This window comes from Mustela nivalis, assembly GCF_964662115.1.
Source record: "Mustela nivalis genome assembly, chromosome: Y".
In the NCBI taxonomy this organism is placed as follows: Eukaryota; Metazoa; Chordata; class Mammalia; order Carnivora; family Mustelidae; genus Mustela; species Mustela nivalis.
Window position 1 is genome coordinate 36,440,749 of NC_139041.1, and position 24,087 is coordinate 36,464,835.

Consider the following 24,087-nt stretch of genomic DNA (forward strand, 5'->3'; position numbering starts at 1 on the left):
TCATGATATGGTGGGGGTCCTATTAGTATCAGGTGGGTGGAGACTAGGGATTCTACTCAACACTTTACATTGCAGATTATCTATCTATCAATCTATTATCATCATCAGCAGCATCTAGGTATGCATGCTTGTATGTATCTATCCATCTATCATCCATTATCTTTATCTATCCATCCATCCATCCATCCATCCTTTGATTGGTTGATCTATCATCTATTCATTTATCATCATCCATGTATCCATTATCTATGTATGTATGTTTGTATGTATCTATTGATCCATCATCCATCCATCCATCCATCCATCCATCCGTCCATCTTATCTACCTACCTACTTACATACCTATCTATCAATCAACCATCTACCATGTATCTATCTGTCCATCTAACTATCACCTATCAGCTCTCACACTAGGGTCTCTACATCCTAATCCCTGTGTGGGAAACAGAACAACCCTCCCCAAAGATGTCCACATCCAAATCCTGGAAATCTAGGCATCTGCTACCTTACAAGTCGAAAGTGCTTTTGCAGGTGTGATTAGGAATCTGGAGATGCCAAGGACCCATGTGGATTACCTAGATGGGCACAGGGCCCTCATTTAGAGGAGGGAGGCAGAAGGTTCAACGTCAGAGAAGGAGCTGTGACCTCGGACGTAGAGGTTGGAGGGATGTAGGTCTAGGAGTCAAAGAATGCAGGCAGCTTTGTGCAGCTGGGAAGGCAAGAAGCCTGATTCTCCTCTAGAAATCCCAGCAGGAATGTCTGGGCTACCATCACCATGATGTTTGGTCAGTGAGACCCATTGGGACTTCTGGTCTTGAGGATGCTTGGGGTGGAAGAGTTGCTGGTCAAGGGTCAGGAAGTCCTGAATCAGCCTGCACTTAAGTGATCGGAAGCCACTCAGCTCATGCCCCGCTTCCCAGAAACACAGATTTCACTCTAAAATGAAGATATTCCTGTTTTTTTGGTGGTGGTGTTGGATTTTTTTTTTTTTTTTTGGCTTATGTCCTTTTGCTTACAGATTCCGTGTCTGTGAAAGTCCTTTGTAGCTATGGACTGTTTTTTACCAGAATAGTAATCGCTGTGAATATTACTTAAAAAAATTTTGAATTTAAAAAATTTAGACTTTAAATTAAAAGAATTAGGAAAAAAAATTTTTCTAAGTAATCTCCACCCTGACATGTGGGGCTTGAACTCATGCCCCCAAGACCAAGAGTCACATGATTCACGGACTGAGCCAGCCAGGCATTCTCTGATTTTTTTTTTTTTTTCTTTTTTCATCGACAGCCCTGAGAACCCACTCCCAGGAGTGTATTTGAAGACAGAAGTGGTGGACGCAGATGGTCAGTCCTAGCTCTGTGCTCTTGAGGAACACGCAGCAACTGGTGTCCTCACTGACGTCCAGCCAACGATGATTCTTCGTTGGAATTCTGGAAGTTCCCCAACGTGAACCTCATGGACACCAGGCTCAACACCTTCGCCCCCAGCTTGGATGGACCCCCGACGGGATGGGTGAAATGTCTTCACCGCTAGATGACCCACCACGCCCACCATCCACAGAGCGCCTCCAGGACCTCACTCGCCCCACAGGCCTCCCCACCAGCCGCAACGCGTTCCAGCCCAGCTCCTCCTGGGCTGCGCGTGGGCAAGAGTGATCTTGGGTTTCTGTTGTGGTTTTTTTTTTTTTTTCTCTTTTAAACAAGAGTCATCATTTTAAGTAAAGATTGACTCTGTTTCCCGTTGTCATTTCCTTATTCCTGTTCCACTCTTTAAGAATAGGGTAACCTCTTTACAATAACCATGAAGGCACAGACCTTCGGCTCACTCTTTTTCGTGTCTCTCCGCAAGTATGAGGTCCGTGTTTCTGCCCTGGGCATCGGCAGCCCTCTTCCTCCTGGCCGACGTGACGGTTTCAGAAGACTCAGCACTGGGTAAGCCATGCTTGTGTGGCCATGTGGCCACTTGTGTGAATAAAATGTCTTTTATTTTAACCAACCAACCTTCCTTTCTTCTTTCCTTCCTTCCCATCTCTCAGTGTTTATCTTTTGCGACTGTTGTATTTTTTTGTTTCCCTTTGCTTGTTTTTTTTTGTAATAGTAACAAGGAGCATGCATGTTCCCAAGCCTCCATAGGCCTGCTCACCTGTTTGCAGAGGGCTCATGACGGACCCAGTTGGAATGCATTCGGTTCGAATGCACGAAATAAATAAATAAGTAAATGAAAGAGTGTGAGGTCTGCTGCGTTGAGATTCTGGGTGGCTTCCCTGTTGTTTCTTCCAAGAGCTCAAAGGCACTTTGTTTAAGTGACTATAGACCTGTCGGGGATGAACTTGTGTCACCCCCGGGAAAGGTGAGGGCGTGTCTGCACCCGCCATGGGCTTTGGAGCCGTCCATCTGTGGGTTCATCCTTGAAGCCCATGGCCGTGTCTCCTGAAGGGATCCCAGCTCCCACCTTGCTGTGCGTTCTCAGGACCTGTTCCTGGGCTTTTTTCTGGAACATGACCACCAGGGTGTGTGCTCCTGGGATACGCTTTGCTAACATGGGTCCCCCGAAAGAAGGCAAGTGGAGAGATCCAGCTATGGTGGGGATGGTGGGGCAGGTCTTGTGCCCGAGGAGGTCTGATTGGATTTTCTAATGTCGGGGTGGCTCAGGGGGCCGGGGATGACAGGTTAGGGACTTGGAGTCTGTGAAGTATCCCCTTCACTTGCAGGGAATCCTGCAAACCACCCGTGGAGGTTTACAAGTCTCCGTGAACCCCGTTTGCTATAGTCTCATAACGGTGCCTCGGGGTTCCAGCGGACACAGCAAAGAGTCCCAAAGAGCCTTTGTGAGGGGTCTCCCAAGGCTGGAGCTGTACGGGGTCTAACCTAATTCTTAAACTGTGAGACACCCATTGGTCCCTTGTCACATTCTCAGATCAGATCTGCCACGTGCCCCCCCATCGAGGCAGATCCATGACACTTTGCACCCACATTTTACCTCCCGTGAACCTGAAATGTCTCTCAGTGGTTCCTGACATCTCTGTCTCCCTCACTAACACCCCAGTCTCGGAGTTACACGAAGAAAAGCACAATTTAGACCAGTTCTGGGTTCTGATCCTAGAGCAGGTGCATGTGGGGACCCTCTGTACCCAGAGGTGCCCAACACACTCAGATCCTTTCTGTAACTATTATTTTATTTCTATTTTATTTATTTTTATTCATTTAAATTCAATTAGCCAGGGTATGGCTTTCTAGTAACTTGTTAGAAAACACTTTGTGAACGAGGGTTGGGGTTTGCTTCCTTTTCTTTCAGTGGAGTTGCCTTTTCGCGCCCGAGATGTTATACGCATAAAAGCCTTGAAAACTAAGTAGTGGGAACTGGGGTCCCACAGGGGCACAGCATTAGGAAAACTCCTCCTACTTCTCCTGTGCACCCACAGTCCGCTGAGGAATGCAACGGGACATCCAGTAACCCTGGGTCACAGCGGCCAATGGCAGGAGTTAGGATCCCATAGATGTGGAAGGGGCGGCTATGACCGGACATACATACTCACGAGGGGGGTTCAGGTCGAATTTCTGTCAGGGGCAATTTTCGCTTTCCTGTGGGATGACGCACCTTCGGCCAGAAGGAACCCGTGAGCTCACAGACCTCATGTGCAGATTTAGGAAGGGTGAGGGGTCTTTAATTACGATCAGATGCTTCCCCCACATGCAGTAGAGACCTGATACTCAGGTGTGGGTTAGGGCAGGAGGCGAGCAAGAGAGTGGAAGGTGATGCTTATCTGACGATTTCTGATGTTCTGAAGGTGGTCGTGTGGGACACGTCTGAGCTTGTGGTTGTTGGGACGGTGCCGTGTGAGTAAACCAGGAACCACCTTGCAGGTGGGTGACGTTGAGGTGACCATCCATGGGGAAAGCCAAGGTGGGCCACCAACGTGCCGGAGATGGCAGCTCTGTAGAAGGTCTCCTTGGGCACCTGCCTCCCTCAGAGACAGGATGGACCCAGACCGGACATCCCGCTGCCTCTGCACCCAGGAGTTGCGAGGACCCTGGCTTTCATTCCCACCTGCCATGTTGCCGATGCTTCATGAGACTTGCAGGGAGTCTCAAGGCCAGTCTTCTGTGCACACAAACGGCCCAAGACATATTGGGTACCGCCATTAACACACCTCTCCCTGCCTGGTGTATCTTAGGACCGTAGATGCTAACGATTACTGTCCCTCTACCCTTGTGTGTGTAACACGCCCTCCTTTTGTGGGTTCAGCTGGGACTCCCCTCCAGTGTTCAATTCAGAACCCTTGGAACCTCCCTGTGGACCTTACTTGGAAATAGGGTCTTGGTGGATGTATGAGCAGGTAGCCATTAGCGGCGGCCCCCGTCACGGGTGGGAGAGATCTATAATCAGGGCTCCGTGCGTGCATAATGGAGATGTGGGTGCCTGGGTCACAGCCGGCGTGGACATCCAGCGGAATAAGGGGAGCCCTCGCGGGGTCGGGTGGACCACAAGGACATCTCCGACCGGCATGAGATGGACTCTGGACGGTGTCCACGTGGGGATGGGCTTGGAGGGGGACGTCCCCGGTGCAGCTGCCTTTGCCTTTGTGTGTCGGTTGCCCAGTAAATAAAGAAGGAAGCGGGGAGAAACAGAGTCAGAGTCCAAAGCGTAGCATTCATGGCGGTCACCTTACCAGAACGATCGCACTTTAACCGGATGTCCCTCTGGTATCGCGGGGACCCCGTCGGCGTCAGCCAGGGCTGAGCAATGGTGTGGTTTTGGCCTGCCTCCTTCCTGCAGACAAGGCCCGGGTAGGGGCAGATGTGGGGCTTCCCACCCCATCAGGGACCTGCCTGTATATGGGGACGACACTTTGCCGCCTCTCGAGTCCTGTGTCCTCGCCGATAGGACAGATAAGAATGGTTCAGACTTTCCCATCTAACTAATGTCCTGGGTCCGTGCCGTCTTCCTGCTTGTTTGTGTTTTCGACCCTTGAGGCACGCAGGCCCCAGGAACATGGCTGGTGATTGAAAGGCCTTCTGGGCTGCCCCCCTTCCCACGCCACCCACGGCTTTGATCAGATCTCACGTACTAACCTCAGAAATACCCAAGCCTATTTGGGGGCAGAGTCCCTTGGGAACCTCCAAACTCCTCGAAGCAAATGCGTGGGGTTCTTGAATCATCTTTTGCGTAACTCTCTGTGTGCAGTGAACCGAGACCCAGGAAGGAAATTGTTGGCGTTTCAATGGTGCACCTGCAGGAGGCCGTCCCACTGTTTGCAGAGGCGTCGGGCTCCCGATTTCCCTGCAGCTCCGGGAGGGTGTTGGAATCCAACGCACATCTGCAGAAAATCGGCTGGGTCCTTGACATGGGGCAGCTGTTGGGGCAGGTTCCCATTGCAAGATCTTTGCTGGGGGGAAACCCTGCTCATCGGTGTTGGTCGAAAAGGTCTCCATCAAGCGAGACGTCCACAGGAGCTGGGACGGGGCAGGAAACTGAAACAGGACATGGTTTTTTGTTGGTTTGTTGCTGCTGTTTTTTGGAAGCAGCTCTATTGGGATATAAGTTGTCCGTTTAAAGGGCACAATTCAATGAGTTTTAGGCAATTCATAAACACATGCAATGAGTTTTAGAAGGCTTCCATCATCCCAAATGGAAACTCTCAACCCAAGAACCCAGACAGCCCCCTTCCCGATCCGGTCCCCAGCCCCTTGACAACCGCTAACCTGCTTTCCGTGTCTGTGGATTTCCCTCTTCCGAACATCCCATATTCACGGTGTCCCCACGGTATCTGACCACTTTTTTCTGCGGTGTCTGTCCGTCAGCCTCGTGGGTTCATACTTCAGCCGCATCGTAGGGCAAGTAGGTCCTTTATTCCTTCTGATGGCTGAATGATACGCCCTCTTAGCCATGGACCACCGCGACTCTGTCCGAAGACACGGCTTTGAGAATTTGGCCCGGGGGGGGGGCACCTGGATGGCTCAGCCCGTCGACCATCCCACTCTCAGACCGTGATCTCAGGGTCTTGAGATCCAGTCCCGGGTCGGGCTCTCAGTCTTCTTCAAGATTCTCTCTCCTGCTGCTTCTCCTCTGCACGTGCTCACGTTTTCCGTCTTCAAAATAAATAAATCTTAAAAAAGAAGAAGAAGAAACAACTTTGCCCCGATAGCCCCAGACTAGAGCATCTGCCTGGTCGGCGTCAAAGCAAGGCAGCGAAATTCATTTCAGCCGTTCTTTGGGGTAGACGCTCCCAAGTCTGGAGCATGAGCAATGACTTAGGAAATATCATGAAATTATGGGGGCAGATACAATGCTTTGCAAAGTTAAGTTGCTTATTCTTTTTTAAAAAATGATGGTAGATACATTTTTTAAAATAAAATCAAGTTGCTTATTCTTTTTTTTTTTAAATGGTGGTACATACAATTTTTTACAAAATTGAGTTGCTTATTCTTTTTAAAAAAATCGTCATAAACTATATATAGAATATTCCTTCTTCATCTTTCTTAAGTGCACAGGTCAGTGACATTAAGTACATTTGTTGTCCAACCATCCCTACCACCCATTTCTAGAACTTTCTCATTTTCTAGAACTTTCTCATCTAGAACGTCTCATCAACTGAAACTCTATCCCCATAAAACTCTTTCTCTCTCATGACCTTCTCCTCCCCTGTCTCCATCATCTAGTGCGTGAGGGGTTCTCCACAAGAGTGTAAATTTTCGATACAAGAGAACTATTGATGAAGTCCGGCAATCAGGGTCCCAAGGATCTTTCTTTGCCTCCTTCTCTCTCTGTACAGACAGATTCTATCACGGGGGCTGCCTGCATTATAGGTCCTCAGGTAAATTTGCAGTTTTGTGCCTTTGCCTCTCGACGTGTCCAAATCAGTTCATCATATCTGGTAAAATCAACATGTACTTTCTGAGCAACAATTACAGGGGAGAAATAGCCCAGTTTTGGTGTCCCCACGTTCTTTTTTGTTGGGAAGCTGACATTCAAAGATGGGGACGCTGGGATCACCAGAGTGAGATGGCATTGCTCAATGGAAACAGTGCCACCAGGATTGCTAATAGCAGACAGACCCAAGGCCCAGGAGCATAGCTAGTTCCTGGGGACTGGGGAATGCTCCTGACCCTGCTGGGGAAATTTAGCAAGAAACAAAATTGCTTGCCAACCCAGGAGCCTCGTCCACAAAGGTGGAAGAGAGAGAAAAGCCACCCCTTATTATTAAATAAGGATTTAACCAGAAGGCAATACACACCACACACAATGCGCAAAAAAGATCTACAAAGACAAGAATTCAGCAAACACAGAAACCCTTTTTTTTTAGAGCTGGTGAGCACCATGCATGATACACAATCTCTGGGAATAAACAATTGCTGGTTCTCGAGTATGAGACCCCCTCAGCACTGTTTGTCCCACAAAGTTCTCCCTCATTTCACCCGGTAATTGGAGCGACCATCTGTGTCAGCTAGTTGGTTTTATCCAATGGGAGAGTAAACTCCTATCTTTACAACTAGATGTTGTTTTATAACTTGGCACCAGACTTAACCCTCACACAGAAACGGAACATCACGTTCCTTGGTATTTGCATTTCCAAGAGTAATTTTCCAGGTGTCTGAGAAAAGATAATCCTGAGCCCTAAACCTGGGGGAAAGCTTACGAACTTGTAAAAGGATGTGCATGTATGTCAAAGAGATGGAGAAAGATCTTACAAGTTTCCTGAAGCTCTCCAAGAAATGGAAGGGAAGCATGTCTTCCTTTTTATTTAATTGATTGATTAATTTATTATAGAGACCGAGAGAGCACAAGCTGGAGGGGCAGCGGGGACGGAGAGAGACTCTCAAGCAGACTCTGCTCTGAGTGTGGAGCCTGACCTGGGGCTCCATCTCAGGACCCTGAGATCATGATCTGAGCCAAAGGCACATGCTTGACCCGCTGAGCCACCCAGGTGCCCTACATGTTTTATTTTTAAACTCAATTTGCCCTGACAGAGTACAGGACAGGGCAGGGCAGGGGTGAAGACCCAGTGTGGAAGCAGAAGTTCCCTTTCTGTTTTGCAAACCACACCGAAGCCCTTACAGATGGCTTGCGGATCTCAGACCTGCTTTCATGCCCCACTGAAGAGTCTGCTTCAAGAGCACCGTTTTGTAGGATGAAAGCATTTTGTAGGATCAGCAGAACGCCTTCCACGCTTTCCTTCTCCTTCTCAGAGAAGTCTTGCCCACGCCCCGGTGGCGAGAACCCCAGTCACGTCCCTCACCTAGACTCCAAGGGCATGTCAGAATCGATTCTGGACAGTTAGCAAAGAAGCCACAGACACACGATGACTTCCTTTTCTTTCCCCTTTTCAAGTCGGATCAAGTTGCAAACTCTCCCAGCAACTGGCTCACCATATGGGGGAGGGAATGAACCACAAGAACACTTCTCCTTTCCTGCTGATGCCCTGGGGTGTTTTGTTTATCCATTAGACATCTTCCACAGACGGCGGTCCAAAGATCTGTTGTAATGTTTGCCGAGGACTGAGCTGTACACTCCCCTCCCTTTCAGAGCCTTCGAAGGTGTTCACCATAAGAAGTGGGCACTAGTTCCTCTTCTGAAGGTCAGGGATTTCCAGAAGCTAGGAGGTCTTTCCCAACATCTCTTCTACTTCTGGAACCAGTGCATCAAGTTTGAGATCATCTACTGTGTGATCGGTTACGTCAGGAACAGTGGTCAGCACAAAACAGAAGTATTCTGTACACCGCAGGCGTGAGGAAGTCTTCCTTAAAAACTCAAAGACCAATTATATCCTTCCTTCTACCTTTGATTTTCAGAAGTCAGGATAGATCTAGAGTCCCATAATGTTGTGTGTGTGGTTTTTAATTTTTTTATTTTTTTAAGATTTGATTTATTTATTTGAAAGAGAGAGAGAGAGAGGAGAGAAACAGAGGGAGAGGGAGAAGCAGGCTCCAAGCTGAGTATGGAGCCTGAGAGAGGGCTCCACCTCATGACCCCAAGATCACAACCCAAAGCTGGATGGTCAATCGACTGAGTCAACCAGACATCCCATCCCCTGGGATAAAAATCCCAGAGTTTATGATGGGATTTTTCACAGAATTCAACGTCTGTATTTGTTGCCAATTCAGCACATCTTTCCTGAGCATTTTTCTACACGTTGAGCCCAGGACTGGGCACCGTGGGTGACATCGGGGGCGTCAACGACATTGGAAAAAGAAGAGTGTAGATAACATAGCTGACAACAGCACAGAGAGGACTCGTTGGGGTCTCCGTGAATGGCGGTCAGATTGCCAAAATGCAGGAAACCGAGAGACAAAATATGCAGATGGACAATGGCCAAACAGTCTAGGAAAACAGAGCTCTGATTCACAACCTGGGGCAGCCTGCCCGGGAAACCAGCCCCTTGAGTTAATATCTGACAACTTCCCTAATTTTCATCCCAGCTTCCAACGCTGAACCAAGCACAAAAAACCCAATTATGCTCATGAAACCAATCCCACCAGACACTCTGCTTCTAGTGAACCATCTGCAGCTACCCCTGTGCCAACAGCCTCCATCAGGACAGACTTGAGCGTCCGTGCCCCACCTCCACCCCTGCCTGGCTATGAGGCTCTCCCACTCCTCCCTCTGCCTTTAAGTCTCTGCCAAATGCGAGGGATGGTGCTCGACTCTCTGATCCTGAAAGCTTTGAAAAAATTGTCTTCTGCTTGTTTTCATTTGGGTGGGCTTTGTCCATCTCCACCGTGTGGATAGTCATTGGCCAATTGCATAAGAACATCGGTTAGAGGTCTTGAGAAACATGTAAGGGAAATACAAGATTGGATTGGGATTGCCGAGAGGCCATGACGAGACAGCATGGTTAACTCCAGACCACGGAGTGGAATGTGGCCTCCGGAATGTTCAGCAGGCCAAACCATCCAGCCTGGAGACCTCACAGTGCGGTTGAGCCAACAGAGCTAGGGCAAGGACCTGTCTTTGCCTCCTGCTTGATGGATGGGGGAGCTGAACCCAGCACTGAATGTGGAGTATGAGGTCCTGATCTAGGGGCTTCCAGACCCTCCTTATTGGCATTTGTGGACATGTATCTGTTCACCTTCCTGTCCCCCACAACCTGCTGGTGTTAGAAATGTGTCTGTTGATCCATCCATCCATCCATCCATCCATTATCTATCTACCTACCTACTTATCATCAAACCTATATCTATTTATCTAGCCTATCCATCCATCTATCAATTCATCCATCCACCCCTATATCTATCAATCTATCATCATCATCATCTATCTATCCATCCATCCATCATTCATTCATCCACCCTTTCATTATCTATCTACTTACCTACCTATCCATCCATCATCTTTTATCTATCTATCTATCCATATCTATCATCTATCTACCTGTCCTAAATACTTCCACTTCTAACTCAACACCACTGAGTTCATTCTAGCCTTCCATATTCCCCAAATTGTTACTCCCTCCTCTGACAGTTGGAGACTTGCCTCTTGCTACCCGCACTATCACAGCATGTTTGCTCAATCCTAGAATACACCCATTCACGACTTTCACAATGACTAACATCCGTGAAAATCAAAAATACCCAAGACTTTCACTTGAAAAGCCAAGACCAAAGGACTCATTTGTCAGCGAGCTTTTTCTCAAGTTGTCATGTTTGGTGTTCTGAGTGAGACAGCGAGTTGGGTGGCTGGGAGACAGTGTCTAATGCCCCCCTGCATGCCCCCAAAAGATGATGTCATCAGACACACAGTCGATACTCAGTAGCTGCCCATCATACTAATTAAAGGTCATAATCTCTTGCAAACACAAGAAGAAAAGTGGCTGTAATCTTATTGCTGGCTCATGCCTCTGTTCTGAGCAACATTTATATATCCTGAGGCTCTTAGTGACATAATTAATGCGTGGTTTATTTGTGAAAATCTTGATTTTCTCTGTCCCTTTAAAGCATTCTTTCATTTGTACGACAAAAGTGCTGGTTTCCTTTGACAGATTTCCATCTGTTTTCAGCATGGCCTCAAAAGATCCTCTGTTTGTCTTTTCACCCAGAAGGAGCATTGCAACTTCAGATTATCAACTTTAATTTTGAAACCGTGCAGGTCACGTGGAATGCCAGCAAGGTCTCTGGGACAAATTTGACGTTCCTCTACAAGTAAGTGCCCCCAGGAAGGGAACATCCTGCTCTGCGTGCAAATATTTCTTCCTCTAAGACCGCAGCCAGCGCCAGGTCATGAAGGTGTGAGGATCAGAATGTTCAAGTGTGAATGTGTGTGTTCTGTTTAGGCTCGAGCCCTCACCACAACAGCAACCACAGATTCCCCAAGCCTCCTAACCAAGTGATGACCAAGTCACACTCAAAACTACCTAGATTTTTACCAGGACCCCCAGAAGGTGTTTGTTCATCCAGGACCATTTGCGATGTCTCAACAGATACCTTCAAAGGGAGCCCTGTTCCCTTGAAACGTTCTATGCGGCCATGGCAAACGTTAACCATCTGACACTCTCACGCCAGCTCACCAGCCACCACCTTCCGAAAACGTATCTCCCTGTCATGGGCTTTTTTGGTCTTCCATGCTCAAAGACATGGGTATAAATGTGGGAGGAAAGGATTCTCTAAATAATTTAGTCCTAATTCTGTGAATGGGAGATGTGTGATGTGTGATTGATTCTTTGCACTTTGATAGCGTATGACACAAATGGGAAAGTATATGCAAGAGGTTTAAGTGTACGCAAGACAGTTTAAGGTGAATCGACTGGGAAAATAAGCTTTAAAAAGAAAGTGCTGGATTTCCTAGGTGATCGCACCGGTAAGTCACTTGATCATCGGTTTAATCATTATAGAGGACACAATTCTTCATTGAGTCATTGCTTAGATTTGAGGACTTTGAGACAGAGCCTGAACTGGTCTTAACTGGGAACCGTGTTTTTTTCTTCATATTGTACGAAGCCCCAGGGAGATCTCTAATCTTGGTACCTCCTTATTAAAGTGCCTGTTCAAATCAAGGGCATGATGACTCTGCAAGTCAAGCCGTATTTGTTATTAGTTTTCATGGGTGGCCATAACAAAGTAGCACAGACTGAGCAGGTTAGGACAACAGAAATCCATCCTCTTCCAGTTCTTGGCACCAGAAGTGTAAGATCCAGGCGGGACAGGGCCACTGAGATCCAGGCAGGGCAGGGCTGTGCTCCTTCCAGAGGCTCCCGGGAAGGTCCTTCCTGCCTCCTCCAGCTTCTGGGCTCCAGGCATCCCTGGACTTGTGGCCACGTCCCATCTCAGTCTCTAACTTCATGTGGCTTCTTCTCTGAGACCGTGTCTCATCTTGTGTCTCTTATAGGGATAGTGTCATTGGATTTAGGACCCACTTTAATGCAAGATGATCCTATCTTGGTATCTTTCTTTTAATCACACCTGTGAAGACTATATTTCCAGATAAGCTCCCATGCACAGAATCCAGGGATTAAAACATGAACATGCCTTTTGGAAAGCCACCATTCAACCCATCTAAGGGGAGATTCTAGAAGGTTAACCTTTTGAGAGAGTGGATGATTTCTGTTTGGGCACTTCTTACTGTGCTTGTAAGAAAGGGTCCTTGAAGCTAGGGAAGGGGGTCCCCAATCTGAGTCTGTTGCAGAGATGTGGAGCAAAGGCGTGGCCTGTAGATGTGTGAAGATATTATTTTCAAAGACCCTCTATGGCTGAATGGGTCCCCTTTTTTTTAACCTCAGGTTAAGCAGTGATGAGACAAATAGCCAATGCTCCAACTATATTCTTCAACAAAGTCGCACTGCTGGATGCCTCCTGGAGGCAAAAAAAGATGAAATTCTGTGCTTTTCCATCTGGAATGCAACACATCGCCTTCTCACCAAGTGCCAATGGATCAGTGCTTACTGTAAGTACCAAAAACAAACTCATTGCCCAGGGATCCTTTCCTACTCCAACTTAGAAGAGACTGGCCTTCTAGAAAATCCATCTTGATACATGCATTGGGAAAAGATGTGGTATGACACTCTGCCCTCCACCAGAGAGAGAGAGAGAAGGACATCTTGCCCTCCATACCACCCCACTGGTTTTTCTTAGGAGTGTTCAGGGTTGGCTGTCTATCTGGGGTTACAAAAGGGTGTCACATGAAATGACTATAAACCCGATGGTTTGAAACAACATAAATCAATCATCTCCCAGCTCTGGAGACCACAGTTGGAGATCCAGGCGGGGCAGGGCTGCTGAGATCCAGGAGGGGCAAGGCTGTGTTCCTTTCAGGGGTTAGGGGAAGGTCCTTTCTGCCTGTTTCAGCTTCTGGGGCTCCAGGCATCCCTGAGCTTGTGGCCATGTTCCTCCTAGCTCTGCCTCCATCTTCATGTGGCTTCTCTCCTGTGTCTGTGTCTCTCCTCTTCTGTCTAAGGACACTCGCTCTTGGATTTAGGGCAACCCTAATCCAGGATGACCTCATTCTATCTTGATGATTTCTGCACAGATCTTGTTTCCTAATAAAGCTGCTTTCACAGTACCAGAGGTTAGGACTTGGGCATACTTGCTGGTGGACACCATTTAACTCACCAAAGCATTCATTTTCTAGAAAGGAGTCCCATATGGCATGGTCCATGTTCTGTCCTCATTTTAGTTTGCTGGGGCTACTGCAATGAATTACTACAAAATGGGTGGCTTAAGACAAGAGAAATTTGTCCTCCCACAATTAAGAAGATCCCAGGCATCTGAAATCAAGGTGTGGCCAGTGCTGGTTCCTTCTGGAGACTCTGGGAGAGAATCCGGTCCATGCCTCTCTCTTTGTTTCTGTGGCTGTTGGCAACTCTTGGTGTTCCTCAACTTGTAGAGCCATTAGCCCCATTTATACCTCTACCTCCATATACCCTTTTCCTGCTGTGTGCCTCTGTTTCCCTCTTATGAGGACACCAGTTAAATAGGAGCAGAACACACCCTACTCCAATAAAACCCATCTTTTCATTAATAATTATACCTAAATTTATCCCAAATGCAGTTCTATTCTGAGATATAGGGGCTAGGACTTCAACATACATCTTTCTTTAGGGGGACACTACTCATCCCCTAAAACATACATAGGAGTTTTTCACACAACCTCAAAGAGTTCCTCTTACAACATACATATAGGTCCTTGGAGCTCTGGTTCAAACCAATGCTACAGATGTAATGAGGACAAATGACCCCCCAATGCCAATCTTATAAAGTATTAAGGGAAGGATTCATGTAGGCAGAAGAGCACAAGTCTAAGAAAACTTACAATGATAATTTTAGAGACGTGGGATCTCTGTGGAAGTGGTGATCATTTTGTTGTCTCTGTGTCTTAGTGAAACCCAGCTCCCCGAAAGACTTGAACTTCCAGTGGCATCAGGAAGCCATCACAGTGACCTGTTCTGATCTCCCCTACAAGCGTCTCCTCTACGAAATCCAGTACAAGAGTATGTTCGACACTGAGTGGCAGGTGAGTGGGGTGGCATCTTTTCCTCAGGGCAAGTGTGAGTAAGAATCCCCAAGTGGTAGCTGAGAGAAACATGGAGAGACACAGAGACAGATGTTGACATTTATGTTAAGGAATTGCTTATGAGATTATAGGGACAGGTAAGTCTCACGCCGGTAGGCTGGAAACCCAGACAGGATTCCATTAGGGTCTTGAGACTTCTCTAGGAAGCTCCAGTCTGTCCTCTCAAGGCCTTCGACGGGGTGAGTAAGGCTCACCGACATTATAGAGTAACCTAAATTTGGCTGATTAAAAACATTGATCATTTCTAGAAAACACCTATACGGGAATATGGAGGCTGACATCTAATTAACTGGGCACCAAACCTGGCCAAGGTGACAAATGAAATTCATCATCATCACACTGTGCCATCTAGCCTTCTTTGTATGCTTTTTGAACATACGAGAACCTTTCTGGTTCTGTGTCTATGGGCATAATCTATGGAATACATTAAAATTATGTGAAGATCATATGACCCAGAGGCTCACAATTGTCTTTCAATAATGAAATAACCACTGTATAAACAAGGGATTAAATTCCTTGCAATAGCAGAACTGGAACTAATGGGCAAATTCTGCAGAGAGCAGACGGAATCACCCAAATCATGTACAGTGAGATGCCCATTCCTGGAGATGTGCAGCTCAAAGTTGGCTTGAAGGGGGTCTCCTAGAGATAAGGGTCTAACATGACAAGAGTAATTAAGCTACTTGGACTATGAGCTCCCTGCCCATCTCAGAATTCAGGGACTCCACCATTCTGCAAGTACACTTGTGTCCATCGAGCTCTGCAGACTTGGATAAGGAGGTCAACCAGAAGGACCATATCTCCTAGCACCATCCAGGAAGTAAAGGGTAGGTGAGTGTAACTGAACTTCTCAGCCCAGGACAGTCGATACCTGCCACAGTTACAGGTATTGGGAGGGATTTTCTTCAACATTCATTCAAGATATACTTACTGAGTATCTACTATGCCCCAAGCACTGAGGACATAATAGTCGCACCTAGCAAGGGCAACTTGTGGATGGAAATGATAACACATGAAAAACATTGAGTAAATTCACTCTTACTACGGGTAGTCTTACCACTAGGCGCACACGTACTACTCACTCACTACTCCTCCTCATTATTATTATGTTCACTAGTTGGACCAGGCACATATATGGAGACAACAATGGGGCCTGTCAACAGACGGGAATCTCTACTCTCATAAAGTGAACCCTCTGTAGGAGGAGGCAAACCCTAAGCGGACGCATTGCCCATGCAACACATGCCAAAATCTGGAAATGGTACAATAAATATAGCGATAAGGATAAAAGTGAGAATACCAGTGTAAGGCAGTTAAAACAGGAGGGGACGTATCAGAAAAGAGAAAAAAAAAACTGATCTATTGCTGGTCTAGTAAAATGCAATCATGGAGATGAGATTTGATGAAACGCATCAAAGAAATACAGATTAAAGCAATAGGTGGGTACCAGATTCCACCTAAAGATTATGCTAATCACAAAATGTGATACTGGGCAAGGATGTTGAGCATTAATAAACGTTAAAAACTTCTCCTGGTTCTGATCTGTTGAGCACTTTTTTAAGAAATTAATCCCAGGGAAAGGATTGGAAATGTGCATGAGGTTTTATACTCAGAGGCGTCTATTGAAGGATTAGCTAAAATAATGACAAAGCATTGGAGGTTTCCTCTATGCCATACACTAGGAAGAGAGTCAAATTACGGTACATCAATATGACAAAATATGTAAGAGCCACCAGTTATATCATGGAGCTAGAATGAAGGAGGTTTTATGTTTTTTTTTGTTGTGTGTTTGTATGTGTGTATGTTTTCTAAAGTTTCCAAAATAAACATGAGTAAATTTTGTATTCTTTCCAAAAAGTTACTTTTTTTGGAAGGAGTAAGTTTTCACCAAATAATTCTGTTTTTGTTCTTCTGTTTTGTTTTAAGATTTTATTTATTTATTTGACAGACAGAGATCACAAGTAGGCAGAGAGGCAGGCAGAGAGAGAGAGAGGAGGAAGCAGGCTCCTCACTGAGCAGAGACCCCAAGGCAGGGCTTGATCCCAGGATCCTGGGATCATGACCTGAGCCGAAGGAAGAGGCTTTAATCCTCTGAGCCACCCAGGTGCCCCTCACCAAGTAATTCTTAAAAACATATGTAGTCGTGTCTGTTACAAGGGATTGTTTCTTCTTGGAGGGGCATCTAGAAATTGTCACTGCATTTGTTTTTGCTAGGCCGATAGAGAAAGTGCAACAAGAGTGGGAATGCTGAAAAGTAGGAATCTTACATGACTCTCTAGTACATGGTTAAAGGGTTTAGGTCAAGTCATCGATCACCGTGTTTGCTTTTTCTCTGCAGTCCAAGGAGGAAGAAACCTGCAATGTTACGACAGATGGCTTGGATGCTGAGAAATGTTATTTCTTCCGGGCCAGAGTGAAAACGATGGAGTCCAGCTATGGCCCTGACACATACCCAAGTGACTGGTCAGAAGTGACACACCAGCAGAGCGGGGAGCTGAGAGGTAAGGCTTGTCACACAGCAGTGCTCTACCTTGTCTTTTAGGGGAGAGAGGCTTAGGGGCACCTAAAAATGAATGACCTCACCTCCTACTTCAGAGATCAATTTGAAACCAATTGTTTCTCTCTCCAGGCTGTCTACCCTATTGGGCTCATTTTCATTTTTATTTTTATTAAGAGCATCAATAATAATAAGTACTATTTATGAATGTTGTTAGGGTGATGCAGGCATATATTATAGATATACAAATAGAAGATTGATGACATAGATGAATTGATCATGACAGATAGGTAAATAAATGCACAGTCCATAGATATAAATGAGTTGATGGATGGATAGATAGATACATACATAGATAGATAAATAGATATGGTGGGTGGGTGAGTAGATGGATAGGTGGCTAGGTGATAGATGGAAAGATAGACAGATGATGGATGGATGGATGGATGGTTGGATAGATGGATGGATGGTTGCATGGATGAATAGTTAGATATGGGTGGATGGATGGATGGATGGATAGATGGATGGATGGATGGATGATGGATGGATGGATGGTTGGATGGATGGATGCATGGATGGATGGTTGGATGGATGGGTGGGTGGATGGATGGATGGATGGATGGTTGGATGGATGGATGGTTGGATGGGTGGATGGTTGGATGGATGAATAGTTAGATATGGATGGATGGATGGATGGATGGATGGATGATGGATGGATGGATGGTTGGATGGATGGATGCATGGATGGATGGATGGTTGGATGGTTAGATGGTTGGATGGATGGATGGATGGATAGTTAGATATGGGTGGATGGATGGATGGTTGGATGGATGGATGGATGGATGGGTGGATGGTTGGATGGGTGGATGGTTGGATGGATGAATAGTTAGATATGGGTGGATGGATGGATGGTTGGATAGATAGAATGATGGATGGATAAATGGAGGAGGGATGGATGAATAGTTAGATATGGTTGAATGGATATGCATGGATAGATAAATGGACGGATGGATAGATGATTGATAGATAGATACATCGATAGATACAGAAGACAAAGGATAGCCAAAACCAAGCCTCAGTAGCCTCAGACACTGCTGGTAACACAGGTACCTGACAACTGTGCGTCGACTCTACCCACCTCCTGCAGTGACTGCCTGAGGTGTGCCTGTTGAGACAGACCATCTCTCTTCCCAGGATACTTCCCACTGAAATCAAGATTTGTAGACATCGCCATTTATAAAGGAAGGAAAATGGGATGTTGGAGACCAATTTACTATCATCCTGAAAACTGACAACACTCATTCTTTTTTCCTTTAGATTCGTGCCAGCAGAAAAAGCTTGTCCCAAAATTTGTTTTAATTTCCAGCATGGTTGCTTTGCTGACCGTGTTCCTTCTTCTTCTGTCTTTATGGAAAGTACGGAGGTAAGGATGCGTCTTCTCGCTGGTCTTGTCATACACATGGGAGAGAGGGCTTTGGTTGCTGTTTGCCCATGAAGTGGAAAAGAGAAAGAGAATCATCTGATAGGGTTATTGAGGTGGACATCACGTCCCCCACAATCACGTGTCGCCAAGAATGTCTTACAGGAAAGTTGACAGAAATAATCTCAAAAATGCAGAGATACCTGGGGAATTCATTGAGAAATAGTGTCGTAGAGACAGGACCATATATGAGTGTTAACTCCTATCTGAGGGTTAGTTTGTTTCCAACACAGACCCCACGGAGCTGTGTCCACCTAAAGTGTTAGAGTGACTAGTGCTTAAAACAGTTTTCAATTGTCATTGAGACTTATTGAGCTTTTTTTTGTTGGGTGGAAAGGGTGAGAATTGCACATAGACCCTCGTCTACTTCTCAAACCCAGTGACAGATACACCCACACAGTATTCTCTGAGCCCGCGGACAGCATCTCAAAAATGATTAAATAGCTTTTCTTTGCTGACCCTCTTCACAACTTAACCACTGCTATTTCCAACCTTATGTAAACCGACTTGCGTTGTACCAAGGCGTCTGGCTGACGTGTGAGGGTACCGATGTCCAAGGTAGTGGGCACCGTCTTCACTTCTTAGGATGAGGTTTCCATAGCGACACTGGGGGTCACATGTAGAGAAAGACAAAGGACCATCCTGGAGCCCTAAGGCTGGGTCTGTGCTAGGGGAAGTGGGACAATGGCCACGGGCCCCCTTCGAGCCCGATACAGCAAGGGGGTGCATCTCCTAATTCCTGCAGATTGTCCGTGACCTTTCCAGCATTATCACCTCGCTTTTACCCTCTCCAACAGATGCCACCAAACAGTGCCCTGCTGCGGAGGAGACAAAACAATCAGATCAGGGTGTCTGCTGGTGTTCTAAATACAGAGCTGATAATCACCCCCAAGGGAAACTGAGGGGCACTAATCCTGAAAAATACTAGCACTTGCCCTGTCTTCAAGGGAAGCCTGTATTCACAGTGAGGGGTGAAAAGTCAACTATATTGGTATCGTGTCCTAGGGTGGCCGTAACAAAGGACTAAAGATGGGGGATGCTCAAATCACAGGCATTAATCCTCTCCGAGTTCTGGAAGCTGGGACGCTGAGATCAAGGCATGGGCAGGGCGGATTTTCCCTGAGGCCTCTCCTTGGCATGTAGACAGCATCTTCTTGTTTTGTCTCTTCTCCCTGTGAGTCCACACATCCCTGTAATCGCACTCTCTTTTTACAAAGTCTCCAGTCATATCAGATTTGGAGCATAGTAGATTATAGTAGAAACTCTCAAGTTCTGTCCCTGGGGGCCTGTGAATTAAAGTGACCCAAGATAAATTAACAGGGGAAATGGCATATATTTCTTTCTTTTTAAAAAATATTTAATTTATTTTATTGCTTGTTTCTTTTAGAAAGGGTTCGTCTACATTTAACTTTTACATCTGGCTTAATTTTATTTTAATTAAATAAAGCATATGTTTCTTTATTGATGTTATAGTTTGACATGCAGGGAGGAGTCATAGACAAGAAGTGAAAACCCAAAGTGGCCGTTAGTCTGGGGAGCTTATATGCTGGTTTAACAAAGGGCAAAGGTTGTGGAGAAGTCGTTAGGCAGAGAAAAAGGGGACCTGAAGCTCTACGGGTAAATTCGGGGAAGCTGACTAGGAAATGTTTAGGATAAAACTAATGGTAGAGAAAGGCTGTCTATGCGGAAATATCTCAGTGGTACAATCTGTTTTCTTTTTTCCTGGTTATGAGAGGGCGGCACCTTTACAAAAACAAATTTCCATTGCAAAATAGGAAACGGATGCCTAGTTTTTAGGCAGGTGGGGAAGAAGACAGAGCTCCTTCTATATGTCCTACATCTTAACAGCCATCAGCCCCAAATTACCAAAGGTCCAGGGGGCTTATCCTGATCACCATCAGGCCCCTCCCTTAAGACTCAGGGAACCTTCACTATGACCACCCGAAAAGCCCGATCTTCAAACACAAGTTGCAGGGAGGGATAGGGCTTCAATCGATGAACTTTGTGGGGACACCATTCAGTCCACTGCCTTATGGAAAGAGAAGGAGCAATCCCTGCCTGATGGGAATCAGTATTGTGCAGGAAGGGGGTCCGTCCCTAGAACCCCACAGTTTCTCGCTGGACGGTGTCAGGGGCCTGGTGGGACCCTGGGGAGCTGAAGGGGGGAGCGTATGTCTTGACAAGGAAGACATAGTCCTATCCAGGAGCCACGTCCCTGAGGGGGGACTGTGTCCCCATGCTCGGCCCCTTGAAAGCCCACAGCCCCGCTCCACAATGCCGGCCCACCTGACCAAGCTCTCCGTGTCCATTTCAGAGTTCAGAAGCTCCTCATGCCCATGGTGCCTGATCCCAAATTCAGCTTCCCTGGGCTCTTTGAATCCCACCAGGGTAACTTCCAGGTAACGGCCATCTTCCCATGCTTGTCCTACGGGATGTGCTTGTCACGCTCTCACACCTCCCCCTGTACCCTGTTGAAAGCCCACATGAATTCCAGCTGCCTCCTTGGGAGCCCGTGAGCCTCTTCTGAACCGACCCCCCCCCCGTCTTCCTGGTTTGCTCCTGGGCAGACAGATAAGGTCCCGAGAGGGTTTCAAAGGGCGGCTTCTCTTTCAGTCAGCCCCAGAGCGCGGTGCCCTCACGGGATTTTCCAGCCCAGTCGCCTTTTCATCTCACCAGGAAGTTGTGTTCTTAACGTGCTCCCCCCAACCCGCAGAGCCGAAAACAGACCAGAAACTTCCGCTTTTCAACGGTTTTCAATCGTTATTTCGTTCCCTTGATAAGGGCTCGTGGAGGCCTGTGAGTTGTTGGGAATTAGGGAGACGGGACCAGCGCCCCAACCCCGGAGCTCACCAGACGGTGCCGTGGATTTTAAGGGACAGTGCACCGGAAGTTGTCCGGTGCTGCCTCCAACCAGAGGCTTGAAACAGCAGCAATTAATCATCTCCCTGTCCTGGAGACCAGAGTCTGAGATGCGGGGGGTGACAGGACCACAGAGGTCCAGGTGGGGCAGGACCACTGAGATCCAGGCGGGGCAGGATCATGCTCCCTCCTAAGGCTCCAGAAGAGGGTCCTTCCTGCCTCTTCCAGCTTCTGGGCCTCCAGACGTCCTTGGGATGGTGACCATGTCCTTCCCATCTCTGCCTCCACCCTCTTGTGGCTTCTCTGCATCTGTGTCTCTTCTGTCTCTTATGGGGACACCGTCCTTGGATTTAGGGCCACCCTGATCCAGGATGGTCTCATCGCTGATCCTTCGTTAGTCACATCTGCAAAGTTGCTATTTCCGCATAAATATACATTTACAAGTTCTGGGTGTTAGGATGGGCACATGTTTATTTTGGGGAAGGGTGTGTACTCTCCTACCTCCTCCAGGAGCATGTTTGATTTCGAAACTACTTAGGTGTAAGGAAGTTAAAAAAAAAAAAAACGGGGTGAAATTTTTTTTCGCTCTACCCTCTTATGTTCTGTGATCAGGGCCTGCAAATTAACCAGATGAAAAAAAATCAGATTAACAAAAGAAAATGTTGATTTCATATGCACGTGAGGGTGCAGGAGGGTTCACGGAAAAGCAGGGAAAACCCCAAAGGGGTGCTTAGACCTGGGGGCTCCTGTGCCATTTTCATGAGGTCTGATGAAGCCTGGAGAAGCGACAGGGCAGAGGAAAAGGGAGGGTTGGGCCTCTGGGTGGCAGGTGTGATGTGGGAAGTGACTAGGCTGATAGTAATGCTTGTTGAGTTTCACAGACAGAAGCCGTCTGCGGTGGCCAGGGGACATCCAACTCCAAGCAGGAGCAAGGACACTCCCCCTGTTGGCACAGAGTCTCACGGAGCCCCCTGTCCCAGGTGTGACCCCGCCAGCATTAAGGACATCCCTGGGGGGCTTGTTATAATTGCTGTGTCCAGAGCCCACCGCTGAGTGATAACCCTGGTCACAAGACACCAGGCGACTTGCAAACACAATCTGGTTCGAGAAGAGCCACGCCAGAAGGCGTGTTCCTTGCCCTGACACGTTTAGAAGGTCACGGAGGTTCTGCAAACAGCTTTTGGGGCCGATGATACAAAGCAGGTCTAAAAAGCACCCTGGGCTTAGTTCAGAGATAACCAGATACGAACGCCAGTGTTTTCTATTCCCTGGGATTGGCGCTCCTGTCAGAGGGAGGCTGCCTGGGTCCCAGGGATGCGTAGCCAGGGGGCACGAGAGGAGAGGCATTTCCCTTGGGTTCACGAAGCCATGTTTCATCCCTACAGGAGTGGATAAAAGACACCCAGAACGTGGCCCACTTGAATAAGATGGAGGGTGCAGAGCAAGAGTGTGTCCCAGAAGAGGCCCTAGTTGTCCACGTGGTCAAGCATGAAGCCGAGATGCCCATCATGACGACCAGCTCCCTGTGCCCACAGACGGAGGAGGAAGAGACCTCCGGGGACCCCAGCCGGCTCCCTTGCCAGCCCCTGCAAGGTGGCGAGGAGATTTCTCTTGGGGGCTTTACGTTTGTGATGAGTGACAACTCATATGTGATGTTGTGAGGGTGTGCAAACTCAAAAGCCGTCATTGGGATCTGTGTTGCGTTATGGGCTCCAGGAGGAGCATCTAGGGGACTCAACACCATGGTAAAGAGAACAGAAACACGGCCAGTGTCTGGGAGAGGATTACTGAAGACCCCTAATGCCATTGCACCCACTGGGTCATCTCTCATTGCACAGATGTTGCTACTTTAGGGCTCAAGAGCAGAATCACCATAGATGAGATCCCGTGCATTGGAGTGATTCCTGCTTTGAGCTCGCATCTCCTTGTGCCTGATGTTTTCCCATAAATCATGAGGAAAGATGACCAGGGTGCCCCAAAACCACCTTCATCCGTGCATCTCACCCACGTCCTACCCTCACATTTCCACTCCCGAGCATTTTCTCTGCTCTTCCGTCCTGCAGCACAAGGACCCAGAAACAGAGCTCCCTGCTCCTGGGTGAGAAAGGAGACCTGCCTTGCTGATGGCAACCAGCCACCCAGTTCTTGCTCTGAGATGGAGAGACACCCACTTTTCAACCCCTGGGGCATTAGCTACACGAGACTCTGTGTTTCTCGGCACCCGCCCTCGTGGCCTTTACTCCAGAGACAGCCAACGTTACGATGCCGTGTGCAGTCACCCAAAGCATCTTGCCCTTGGGTGCCCATCTCCTTTTGTGAGTGGAAATAAAGAGACCAAAGAACAAACTGGCTTGAGTTTTACTGACTTCAGTAGGTTGTGGGTGTTTGTGTAGACGGTGGAGATCACCACCAGTTTTATCCCCTTGGACTTCAAGTACAGGATGTTCCTAGGTTTTTCCAGATGGTGCTTCTTCCCACTGGCCATGATGGAGCGTGGAGGACGGAGGCACGTTTGCCGTTTGGAGCCAGGGGCCCGTCAGGACTTCCCCTCCTGTATTAGGGCGACCGTAAGAAACGCCCCACACGGGGGAGACTTCAACAATAGGAATTCATCTCTCCATCTGGAGGCTGGGAGGCTGAGATCCAGGAGGGGCGGAGGCAGGTTCCTCCTGAGGCTTCTCTCCTTGGGTGTAGACCCCTTAATCTCCCGTGTGCTCACGTGGTGGTCTCTGCCTGTCTGCGTCCTTATCTCCTC

The 24,087-nt window shown here is 47.5% G+C and overlaps 1 protein-coding gene across 2 annotated transcripts; it reads left to right on the forward strand.

Annotated features, from left to right (window-relative positions):
* Positions 1–1,314: 1,314 nt before the first annotated feature.
* On the forward strand, positions 1,315–23,678 carry LOC309856909 (cytokine receptor-like factor 2). 2 transcript variants are annotated; one of them, XM_082718699.1, is made up of 8 exons: positions 1,315–1,928; positions 11,030–11,132; positions 12,707–12,870; positions 14,303–14,436; positions 16,835–16,997; positions 18,311–18,416; positions 20,788–20,872; positions 22,718–23,678. In XM_082718699.1, the coding sequence occupies exons 1-8, from the start codon at positions 1,847–1,849 to the stop codon at positions 22,991–22,993; spliced, it is 1,113 nt and encodes a 370-aa protein (XP_082574825.1). In that variant the 5' UTR covers positions 1,315–1,846; the 3' UTR covers positions 22,994–23,678. The 2 variants fall into 2 exon arrangements, with proteins under 2 accessions (XP_082574825.1, XP_082574826.1); XM_082718700.1 differs by lacking the exon at positions 11,030–11,132 and having other exon boundaries at positions 1,585–1,928.
* Positions 23,679–24,087: the final 409 nt, after the last annotated feature.